The sequence below is a fragment of the Epinephelus fuscoguttatus genome, linkage group LG7 (genome assembly GCF_011397635.1).
Source record: "Epinephelus fuscoguttatus linkage group LG7, E.fuscoguttatus.final_Chr_v1".
NCBI classification, from domain to species: domain Eukaryota; kingdom Metazoa; phylum Chordata; class Actinopteri; order Perciformes; family Serranidae; genus Epinephelus; species Epinephelus fuscoguttatus.
This window is the reverse complement of record NC_064758.1, coordinates 30,464,155-30,476,329: the sequence shown is the minus strand read 5'-3', so window position 1 is coordinate 30,476,329 and position 12,175 is coordinate 30,464,155. Positions and strand designations below refer to the sequence as shown.

The window sequence follows — 12,175 nt, the reverse complement described above, 5'->3', positions numbered from 1 at the left end:
TCCTCCAGCCAAGCACTGAACGAATGAATCTTTTGAACAAATCTTTTTAATGAACTGATTCTAGTGATTCGGTAACATCTAAAGAACTGCTTTGCCCATCACTACTGCTTATAGCGTGTTTTCCCCTGTTTAAAAAACCTGTGTATACACGCTTATTGTGGTTGGAGAAAAAAAAGTCTTGAGCTTTGGTGTTTCTTCTCCCAGGTACACCATCAAGGACCTGTTGAACCATGCTTTCTTTGCTGAGGACACAGGCGTAAGGGTGGAGCTAGCTGAGGAGGACGATGGGAAAAAGGACTCCATCGCCCTGAAACTGTGGGTGGAGGACCACAAGAAGTTAAAAGGGAAGTACAAGGAGAGTGGAGCCATCGAGTTCACATTTGACCTGGAAAAGGAGGTCCCTGAGGTCGTGGCACAGGAGATGGTGAGTGAATAACTGAAGGTAGTCAGAAAAACCTACAACCTTTAAGAAGAACAACCTTTAGTTGACCGTCATCTAGAACTGGTTTGACCTTTTAAAGTCCTTTGCTTAATATCAGTTTCAGTAATATGTTCGTTTGAACCTATCCCAGTCATGCAGTCTTTGCATGTCCTTCTGGCTTAGCATGTTCCGGCTGTTGGCAGTACTGCGATCTCATCACTTGGGAATGCACTCAGATGCAGATTGTCGGTGATAACTTACCCTGCTCTTCCAGGAATACAGTGATCGCGGTTTTGTTTTTTTCCTTCTGTTTACATGGATTTCTCCTGGGAGCACCATCAGATAAGGCACCCACAGGCCCTGCAATAAAAACCTGGCCCAGCAAAACTGAAGATTTCTTCCAGTGTGGAAGCCATGATTATACCAACCCCGAGCCTTTGTATCACTCATCTAACATTCTGCAGAACCATGAAATTATTTATTGGGGTGTGGGATTAAGAGAGACTGAGTTAACACAGCTCGACTTCAGACGGAGAATATAAACAGTCATTGTCAGGCTTTGGTCTTTAACAGCCTTTTTCAGTTTTGGTGGGAAAAGATTTAACTGGTGCACGTTATCAGAAATACTAAAGACACCAAGTCTTCAGTGAGACACTTAAAAGGAGGATCATGTTTTTTCAGGATTGGCTTTTTGGCAGGACTTTTCAAAATGGTTCCAAACAAACCTGCATTGAAACAGATTGTGTTGGTCTCATCTATTGCATCAGGACTGAGCAGCATCTTTAATATGTCATTAGATATTTCACAAGAAAGTCTACAGTATGTGCTTGTACATAGTGAAAGTGGAAAATGTTGGCAGTGAGGTGTGCCAGCTGTATATTAATCACTCCCTCAGATTTTTTAAAAAAGAGGAACGTTTTGCTTTATACTCAGCCAACTGATAATTATGGTGAGACTGAGAGTAAGAATTTGCTTTCCCATCCCTCCTCTTTTTGTCCCTTTTGTGTTACCCAGTGTCTTCCTTTTTGTTATTGCATTCTCTCACTCCACACACCTTCCCCCTTTCTTGTTTTCTCTTCCTCCCCAACTGTTTATCTGTGCTCTTTTGGCCTTGACCAGGCTATAAAGCTGGGAGAAAAACATTTAAGGCCAATCGCCTTGGGCATGAGAGCAAACATGTGGGCCAACAGCACAATGAGATTGTATGGCCAGGAAGCTCCCATGTCAAGTCGCTCCTCATCCACTCTTATGAGTCGTTTTTCTCCAGTTGGGCAACATGATTTGTCTCCATTCATGGGCTAGGATCTCTCCTTTTTTTGAATCATTCATTCTGGCTTTTGTGCTAATGATGCCTAATTAGTCTTTGTTTACTATTATGTGGTGTCATTAACATTTTTATACCATACATATTGTACTTTATGTTGCACAGATGAGTGAGCATGCTTCATCCAAATCATTTGTTTAAATACGCACAACTGACTCATTAGAAGCTAAAGCCGACCTATAGGCTACAGATCACAGTGTAAAAGTGAACCACCACATCACTGCTGATCGCCACAGAAGACAATGAATATAAAGGGAAACTTTGCTGATATTGAGCCAGCTGTGTGGCATCGCAGTGTGTGCAGATGAACAGTGTTTGGCTTTACCCCCGTGCCGCTGCCAGCACCTGGACCTCCACCGCCGGACGGGCAGGGATCTCTGAGGGAAGTCAAACAACGTTCATCTGTGCACAATGCGATGACACACAGCTGGTTGAATATCAGCAAAGTTTCCCTGCTTCCCTTCACTGGTTCCTGTACAGCAGGGTTGGTCTTTGTTTTACTGTTATAATCATTAAAAAGCAAAAGCAACATGTGTATACATTCAGTAGGCTATATCTTCAGTAGCTAGCTAGCTAACTCTACACTTTTCAGGGTTTGATTTTGGTTTTGGAACAGGGAAGAAACGTATATCTTTTTCCAACCTCTCGAGGTAACGAGTATCATTAATACACGATGTGCTCCAGGCACAACATTTAGCTCCAAATCCACAAAACCAGCCTGAAAATGAAGGAAATCTGAAACAATGGCGCACAGCTGTGTTGCTGTCGGACCCTGGTCTGAGCCGGCCTGGTGCTACATTATGATTGGCCAGTCTACGTCTGGGAGCGGGACCTAGTGAAGGGACAGTTGTTGTAGTTTTTTTGGGAGTTTCACCAATCATAGCACCAAACTCATTTCATTGTTACTGGTCATGAAGATACAGACAAGGACACAAACATCTCACACTTACCAACAAAAACCACTGCTGAAGACTGTGCAAAGAAGTTCCTTGAAGTTTGCTCAAAAGCAAGGATAAACTGTTTCGCACCACATGCAGTGTTGTGTTGGAAAGCTGAAAGTCATCGGTTGACAAACACTCTTCTTACACTGGCTATAATGTGTAGAAAACAGACCAGACAAATTACCATGACAGAGGCTTCAGTATCCACATCTATTGCATGTGCCTTTATAATCAAGCTGGGTTAGATCAAATATGCATGATTCGTTGTAATGTTAGTGGAGAGTAAATAACAAATTCAGAACAGTGTGTTCTGTTCTCACAAGAACAAGTTGCCTTTGACTTTCATTAAATTATCCAAAATAAAAATTCAACTCTTTTTGCAGTTTTCACTTGCTCCCTCAATTTTATTGACAAAAGGCTGAAAACATTGCAGCATACACCATTTTTTTTTTTTTAAAGCTGCTGTGAAATTGGGCATTTTAGGCTACAACAATCCCGCAAAAGCCTTTGAAATCCTGGAGGGACTGACTAGTTTTTTTTGCATGAACTATTATCTTGTCCAGTGTTTTCTTTTTTGTATGTGTAGCAAATATCTATTTATAACTCTCATCTATACATTGTCTCTTGATCGTTATTTGCTGATGTAACAGTCCAGACAGTTCTGTTGTGAACAATAAACCGATCTGCTGACAAAGGGAATAATTCCCCACCACTCTGATCCCCTTGAATTAGATTTTCTATTCCTTCCTTTTCTTGCTCCTTCTCTCTCCCTCACAAAATGTGCTCTCTCTTCTCTCACATGCTGCATGCTAAAAATATCCTGGAAGTCATGCTCTTCCTTTTTCTTTGTCAGGTGGAGTCTGGCTTCTTCCACGAGAGCGATGCTAAGACTGTGGGAAAGTCGATCAGGGACCGCGTGGCACTGATCAAGTGGAGGAGAGAGAGAACAGTGTCTGCTGCAGTTCCAGTGGAACAAGGTGAAGGGGGGAACAGGGTCCAGATGACACCATCTCAGGGCGTCTCCGCTGGGGTTGCACATGTAGGACAGCCCTCACAGGAACCAGAAGAGATAGAGGCAGACCAGCACGGCAAGCTGCGTAACCTACCAGCCAGTGCCACCTCAGTTACATGTAAGAGAGTCTGTACTCCTCCACCCAGAAACACATGCGCTTAATCTTTGACTTTTTCTCTGAGTGTGTGATCTGTGTGTCTCTGCAGCAGACAGCACACTTGATAGTGGTATGGGCTCCACTGTGTACTCAGACTCCCACAGCAGCCAGCAGAGTGTCCTCTACCAGTCCCTGCTGGAGCCTATTACTATGGCAACACAGCAGGTCTGTATCAGGAGCACACACACCCAGGTGGACCATGTACATTCGGATTTATTAAAATACACGCACTCTTTGAAAGCAGTCATCGCTCACGTGGAACTGAGCGCAGGCGCTGTGTCCACACACTTCAAACAATGTTCATCTGCACAGCCAACATGCATAAACATTTCTGGACATGTGCCGATTAGTTTCCATTAACACAGTCATGTACATTACATGCATATGTATTTCTCATACTCTCATGCGTCATTGCAAGCAAGTTTGTTCCGCCTCTTCTCATTTTATAATTTTTTTTGTTTATGATCTGTTCATTTTGAGTAATGTGTTTTGCTTTTGGGTTGCTCTTTGATCAGTACCAGAGCAGTGGCCCATTTCTGACAGATCGACCTCACTCCTGTGAAAAGGTTGAAGTACAGGGGGCAACACTGAGCCCAGACCTCAGGACTCGTTTGGGAGCTGCAACCCGGAGAGGAAGTGCCCCTGTTATTGACACTCGCAGGGCAAACCACATCGCTCAACTCCATGCTCTCATACAGTCGCAGAGATCAATCAGTCCCACCCCCACAGTACCAGAGAACCTGTTGGAACTCGACCCCCCTGAGCCTCACCCAGAGACTACGGATGAATTCCCCTCCCAGAGTGCTCTGCCAGTACTGCAGGTCATCCCCGTCTCGCCCTCTGAGTACCGCCGCTTCAGTGACACAGTCATCAGACCGTCACCAGAGGCCAGCAGTGAAAACTTAACGCTGCCTGTGCCAAGTGGACGCAGACACTCTGACCTTAGTAGCCTTTTGAGTCTGACCTCCCATCATAACCCACATTTTGCAATGCATAGGGGCCACGTGTGCCAGGCCTGCCTCTCTTTGTTAAATCTAAGGTCACGGGAAGGGTGTTGCCGCCGTTCTTCCGTTGCCATGCCAACATACCACTGTCCATGTGACTTTAGACAAAACCTGTCCCCTGGCGGAACAATGACCACCTCTGGTTATGGACGGCAGAAAGGTTTGAGTGATTGTTCCGATTTCTCGCTGCTGCAGCAGTCCCTGTTTAATATAATCAGCCGCAAAGCACCCCCTTGTCACACCACGCCCACCCAAGCCTCCCTGCTGCACTCCTCCGCTGCCCACGGGCCTGCCTGCAGCGATGGAGATGGCAGCCTGAAGAGTCATCTCCTGAGTGGAAGTTTGGTTGGGGACCAAGAGCCCCTCCAGGACTGCGAGGACAGATTGTGTGCCAGAGAGCAGCAAGTTACCAGAGCTGTGGGAGTGGTAGGTCACACTAGCAGACAAGTCGCTTTGGTTTCCAATATGGGGCCAGCACCTGCTTAACTGATTTCTCCCAGCCTGCAGGAGGTTCAGCATTATTATGCATGGAGCTGGTTTTATCTCCTGTCTACTGTCTGAGTGTTGCTGTCTGCATAGACCTACAGAGCTGACCGTCTTCTTAAAAATCATAAGCTTGATCCAATCGAAGAAAAATGGCACAATCTCTAACAGACTACGTCTCTCTGCTGATTAACCCTAACCAATCCCTTCCAGAACTGACCTGAATTTTAACATTTTTCCTTTCTGCTTTACTGGCCCAATGCTACAGCTGTCTGCACCTTAGCTTGCCTTGGATAGATGGACGCTGATTGTAGGAGATGGGGCAGCTGTCTGATCTCCCTCCTCTCGGTCTCCCCTGCCACTTCTCTCTCGTGTCCTTATTTTAGCACACACCTGTCACCGCTTGCTCATTGTTGAAACAGATGTTTCATTGACTTATTTTTGTCTGCCATCCTCTCATTATACTTGCATCCGGTAATGTAATTGACACACTTATTAGCTTTTGTGGGATTATATCCTTGACCGGTAAAATTCACTCCCAAGAGGATCTTATGTGAATTTCTCTCCTTTGTGTCCTCAGGCCAGTTCAGCAGGTCACCAGAATCTACCATCTGTACAGGGCCTGCCTTCCTCCAGCACAGCAGTGCACACACCGCTGCAGTACCACCAGCCTGGACACAGTTACCCTGCTACTCCATATGCTGGCCAACACGGTGCTGCAACACCAGCTCCAGCTAGTTTATGCTCAGTCAACATCCAGCATACAGTCAGTGCTGGTAGCTACACACCTCCAAGTGTGCAACAGACCCCAACTGCAGCAAATATTTCAGCATCAGCTGTACCACAACATGTTGCACAGAGCTACCAAGCACCAGCAGCAAGCTCTTTGACTTTTCCTGTGAAAGTCCAACAGTCTTGTCAGAGCTTTGTGGCCCAAGCTCAACAACAGGCTCACTCTGCACCAGGATATCCTACTCCAGTCCAGCAACAGACTGCTGCAGCAGCAGCCAGCCTGCCAGCTCAGCAGCCAGCACAAAGCTACCCTCTTGCATCTGTAGCCCCAACCATGGCAGCCACGGCCCTGTGTCATCCTGCGCAAGCTCCCAGTGCACTGCAACACGTCCAAGCCGCAGTCAAACTGCCAAGTCAGCAGCCTGGTCAGAGCTCCTCCACACCAGCACTTTATAGCCAGCAGATACCCATTCAGCAAGAGCACCAACTGAATACTCAATCCAATATACATCTAACGCAACATGCTGGGCAGGCTTTTATGCAGCCTCAACTTCAGCCTAGCCAAGAAACTTTGCATACCATACACCAACAAACGGCACAACAGCCCACCCACCTTCCTCAAAGTCTTCAGCCTACTGGTCAGCAGCAAGTACACACCCCACCTTTACAGAAGCACAGCCAGACAGCCATTCCACAACAGAGCCAGGATGTGTCCCAGTCTACAGTCCAACAGGTTCAGGCCCCGGCCTCTCAACCTCATCCGACAGCACCCCCAGTTGTGCAGGTTGCAGCCGCACAGCAGAGCTACCCTGCTGCAGGTCTACCTGATGCTGCCTCTCAGAGCTATGCACATCCTGCCCTCAACGCACTTCAGCAACAGACTGCTCCAACTCAGAGCCAGTACCTGTCTGCACAGTCTACTGCTGCTCCACAGACCTACGGAGGACAACAGGTGAGTGTACAGGGTTAATAATCACTATACAGCATATTGTAGACGGGTGGCATACATAGTGCCCCAGTTTTGAATTTTATGTTTGTTTTCCCTCCTCTGACCTCGCCCTGTTTTCATTTTTCATCAGTTTCAACCCTATCTTTGCATCGCTGCTTTCCTGAACCAGGTAGAATGCCTTTGTCTCAACACAATTTGTCACTGTGGGACTCACTGTGGGAGGGACAGAAAATTATGCACTTAAACAAGTAAACATCATTATTTATGGCAATGCTGTTATTACTTCTGTAACTACTCATATAATGGTGCCTGGTTTTGATTTGATGCAGCGGAATTGGAAGCAGCTGTGTTGGTGGACAGTAGGTGAATGAAAAAAGAAAGAACAGCCCAATAAACAGGAGTTTCCTCGGACAACAGCCAGCAGAGAGTTGATGAAAACAGTAATGAAAACAATAACAGTGGGTTTTAGCTGCTGCATCCGCCAGTCCTCCCAGGCTTGTTCTGTGTCTGCTCAGTGGCACACAGCACAGTGTATGTGCAGCAGATTCAGAATAATTCCAGGCTTAGGGACAGGATGGAAAATGGGAGCTATTCTGATCTGGGTCAATAGCAGGAAATGCAGATGTCCAAACTGAGAGATGAGACTGAAATCTCTGCCATTATTGAACTCCCTCCATCTTTTTCTCTCCCTCCTCTTTTTGTTCCTCTGTAGAATATTCCTGCTGGTCCTAGCATTTCACAGCTCGGACAAGACGGACAAGGCCACGGGCAGAATCTCAGCCAGTCAGCTTCAAGTGTGCCAGCCCAGGCACTGCCTCCTCAACAGTCATTGGCTCAGGCTGCTGTCCACCAACAACTCCAGCCTCTGCAGATTTCAAACTCCCTACCACCAACACATTCATCCCAGGTATTATCTGTTCTCACAGCTCTCTCAAACATCTTACCTGGATAATACCTTTTCATTTCCCTTGATGCTGAGTTATTGTGTGTCTCAGCAGTTTTTTCTACCTCGGATAATACAGTCCAATAACAAAATAGACTTGATGCAGGTTGTTTTGATGCATCATCATCCTCCTGTGTTTGTACTTTGCTCTCTAGATTATTTGATTTTCCTCTGTTTCTTCCTTTTTTCCTCTTCCCTTCAGTTTCCTTCACAGTATCCCACAATCCAGGTGATGACAGCTGTGACTGACTGTGAATCCTCCTACCCTCACTCCTGCACTGCCCCTCACCCTTCAGCCCCCTCTTCTCTTAATCACATCTTCCTTTCTCCTGGTCAGACTCTCCCCGTGACCCCCTCTGTCTCCCCTGTTTCTCCTCTGCATATTGAAAACACGTTAGTTTCACCCGTCCCGGTGTCCCACATACCCTCCCCCTCTCCCGTGCTGGGTAAAGCGGGACCCACGTCCCCACAGCACCAGCCCAGCGTTAGATCTGAAGTTTCTCATTCACAACCTGCATTTATATCAGCACCAGCCACCCACCCCATACACACACACACTGCCCCGTGCCAGAGCACACACCCTCCCACAAATGGCAGCACTCAGCCTCTGATACAGGTAATTATGATGGCTGCAATGGAGTGCAGATGTTTACCAAGAGGGTGTGAGCTGGAACCTTTGTTCGTGATAATCTCTGTCAGAGTGTTTTTGCATCTTTGTTTGCATCCCCAAAAAAAGCTTTGTTTATTGAAGGTTGCTGTGTTGTTCTGTGGCAGAGTGATAATAAATGTTTATATATTAGATTTTATGTATATATGTGTAGTAGTTAAATTGTGTATTCTGTGGATGATGTTCTTTTACGTCTTTGTTTTTCATATTGTATAGTATTGTACTGTAACTCTTCAGATTAATTAATAGATGCAGATGAAAAAATGACTTAAAGGGACAGTTCACTCCAAAATCAAAAAATACTTATGTTTCCTCTTACCTGTAGTGCTGTTTATCAATCTAGATTGTTTTGGTGTGGGTGGCAGAGTGTTGGAGATATTGGCCGTAGAGATGTCTGCCTTCTCTCGACTATAATAGAACTAGATGGTACTCGGCTTGTGGTGCTCAAAGTGCCAAAAAAATACATTTTTCTCTTGCCAAAAATCATGACCTGGTTACTCAAGATAATTTTAGCAACTGTAGTTCAGTAGAGAGAAAATAGTTCTGACATAAAACTGCTCACAACAAGGTCTGTGGATTATCTTGAGTAACCAGGTCATGATTTCTGGAAGGAGATATTGCTGATAAGTCTGTGAAATGTATTTTATTGGTGCTTTCAGCATCACAAGTCGAGTGTTATCTAGTCTGATTATGTTCGAGAGAAGGCAGACATCTCTACGGTCTATCTCCAACACTTGGCAACTCACATCAAAACAATCTAGACTGATAAATTGTGCCACGGGTAAGAGGAAAAATACATATTTCTGACTTGGAAGTGAACTGTCTCTTTAAGTCTTTGCTGATACATGTTGTAAGAATAACAGCCAAATGTTTAAATATCTCAAAATCTCTGCAAAGGATTCGGAGTCCAACATAACATAATGATGTATAGTAATAATGTGTTATCTTGTTTTGTCTTTTACAGCAGGTTCCCCAGCAGGTTCCCCAGCAGGCCCAGGTCAGCCTCCCTGAGCTTGCACCCTCTGCTCAACCAGTCCAGCCTGCTCCACTCACCCAAGCTGCAGTCTTCTCCTCACCTTTGCACAATGGGTCAGACCCGGGCGCAGCTACCACTGCTGCCCAGCTGGACAACAAGAATGTATGCCAGCTGGCCCTGCAGGCCCAGAGTCAGGTTCAGAGCCAGATTCCCATGCTGCAGCCCTCTGACTCTCAGAGAGTGTCATCTGGGGCTGCCAGTTCCAGTCTGACTCAGCAGAAACAGCTCAGTAGTCTCACCGGAGCTGCAGGTCAGGGTCCAACAGAGACCAACACGGAGGTATGGACACATGACTCACTTCCATATTTTTCAGTTCTCACTTCGTATTTCTTCCTCTGCCCACCTTGCTTTGTACCAGTGCACTCTTACTTGGAATCACCACTTCCTCTCACACCACCAAATACCTGATAAATGTTTCTCTCTTTTATTCCTGGCTTGATTCATTTGTTATGTCTGCAGGATCAGGCTGCAGAGAAACACAGTGGAGGACAGAGCTATGACAGGTACTAGCTTCTTTCGTGGCAGCCGTCTTTGCAAGTGACAAGTCAGTGATTTTAAGAACTGTAAGAAATGCATATTGGATGAGAGTAGCCTCAGTCAGCTCTCAGGTGCTGTCAGAAGGACATTAATCCCTAAAGCGGCATTCTGCGTGATATGCAGTGACATGAATGTTTTACATAATGCATTTGGTCTTAAAAAGTTTTCTGTCCTCTCTTACTTTAGACTTAAATAATTAGAAGCCCAACTGTTTACAGTGATAGAGTAGGAATGCCAACACTCAGGACAGTGCCATTTTGAAAGGATGCCCAGCAGAACCTTGCATTGGTTGGCTACACTGCTCATAACACGATGAAAAGCATTGACTCTGTCTGTTGTATGTTTTTTTTTTTTTTTTTTTACATTCCCTGAGGCACAGATGTTGCTTACCTTTAGAAAACATTGAGGGCGTTCAACCAGTCTTCACAAATGATGGAACAGCTCCCAACTAGCTGGCTACTCTTTCTAAAATAAAAACGATTGTGTAAGAAATACAATACTGTATTACCTGTTGTGTATTGTGGACCCAGTTCATAACCATCTCTGCTAACTTTCTCAGGTGTTGACCAAAGCTTTCCAGCTAAACACAAACATAAAAGCAGAGTGCACTTTGATGATCACTCTTTTAGCATCTATTGATCTTTAGTATCATTGTGACCAACAGCAGCAGCTAAAACTGCTTTTAATTTCAGACAGTCCAGTTATTCCTTTATAATGGATCACGTATAGCTTATCCGCCACAAATCTATATCCGCCTTTAAGCTCATGCGGAGTTTAGCTTCACCCATGGTTGATTTATCAGACTTTTGCCAAATCCTGCAGGCGTTCCAGAGCGGAGATAAACTTCACAAAACCCTTTCCCCTAAGCTTTATATCGATGTGGGGAGGTAAATACCATTAGCCTCTTTCCATTTCCACTACAAGACTTCTGTCTATTGCGCCCTGAACATTGTGTCACACACCTTATTTACTTTTTCCTCCTTTTGTTAATCCACTGTCTTTACTTGGGCAACAGTTTTGAACATGTTTGAACAGGTATATTTTAATCTTAAAACCATAATAGTCCACCGAAATGTAGAGCTGTGTGCATAGGATTCATAAATAAAGCGATGCATACTTACACTGGTGTATTTGTCTCTCCCCACCAAAACCAGTGTCAACTCTGATGCCACGTCAGGCAAGGAGATGAGTGATGGTTATGAGGGGACACATGGAGGTAAAGGCGAAGGGAAAGTCCGCAAACACCACCGCAGGTCCACACGCACTCGCTCTCGGCAAGAGAAGATTAACAGGCCAAAGCTCAACATGCTCAATGTGGGTAACCAAAGTATATTCTCACATGGAAAACATTTCTTTAAGCCAGTGTTCAAAAATATAGTAGACAAGGTATTTATTGTGTCTGCTTATGTTGCAGGTGTGCAACACTGGCGATAAGATGGTAGAGTGTCAACTGGAAACTCACAACCACAAAATGGTCACTTTCAAGTTTGACCTGGATGGAGATGCACCGGAAGAGATCGCAACATACATGGTACTAGTGTTGTCACGATACCAAAATCTTTGTTTCGGTACCAATACCAATATGAATTTCGATACTCTTCGGTACTTTTCCTAAGGAAAAGTCCTTTTGGATACAAACCTTTAGAACAATAAATAGTAGGAGTGTAACGGTACCAAAGAAATCATGGTTCGGTAAGTACCTTGGTCCGGACGTCACGGTTTGGTAACTCAAATGTTCCACCAAGTTTGTGTTGTCTCGTGTTGTCTCCCTTTGCGAGGCAGACTTTCTCTCTTTTTTTCCACGTGCGCCAGCTGCGAATGTTGATACAGGTGTTGTCATACACACCACTTGCACAATCTGTGCTCCACTAGGAACAAGAAAGGCGTTTGTGTGCATAATTGAGTAAAATAAATTAACTAAATTAATGAATTGAATCAGTTTCAAAGTACCGGTATTTTCCGAATGCAG

General features: G+C 45.1%; 1 protein-coding gene across 7 annotated transcripts in view; it reads left to right on the top strand.

The window, feature by feature from the left end:
• The window catches only part of LOC125892211 (serine/threonine-protein kinase WNK2), a 54,999-nt gene that overhangs the window by 26,463 nt on the left and 16,361 nt on the right, over positions 1-12,175 (top strand). For 4 of the 7 annotated variants that reach the window (XM_049582041.1, XM_049582040.1, XM_049582042.1 and 1 more), the window contains exons 7-18: positions 205-424; positions 3,540-3,816; positions 3,905-4,020; positions 4,371-5,285; positions 5,923-7,026; positions 7,154-7,192; positions 7,736-7,930; positions 8,169-8,582; positions 9,598-9,948; positions 10,129-10,172; positions 11,361-11,520; positions 11,621-11,737. In XM_049582041.1, coding sequence (XP_049437998.1) covers positions 205-424; positions 3,540-3,816; positions 3,905-4,020; positions 4,371-5,285; positions 5,923-7,026; positions 7,154-7,192; positions 7,736-7,930; positions 8,169-8,582; positions 9,598-9,948; positions 10,129-10,172; positions 11,361-11,520; positions 11,621-11,737 — 3,952 coding nt within the window. The remainder of the gene's footprint in view (positions 1-204; positions 425-3,539; positions 3,817-3,904; positions 4,021-4,370; positions 5,286-5,922; positions 7,027-7,153; positions 7,193-7,735; positions 7,931-8,168; positions 8,583-9,597; positions 9,949-10,128; positions 10,173-11,360; positions 11,521-11,620; positions 11,738-12,175) is intronic. The other 3 variants (XM_049582045.1, XM_049582044.1, XM_049582046.1) reach the window with 3 other exon arrangements.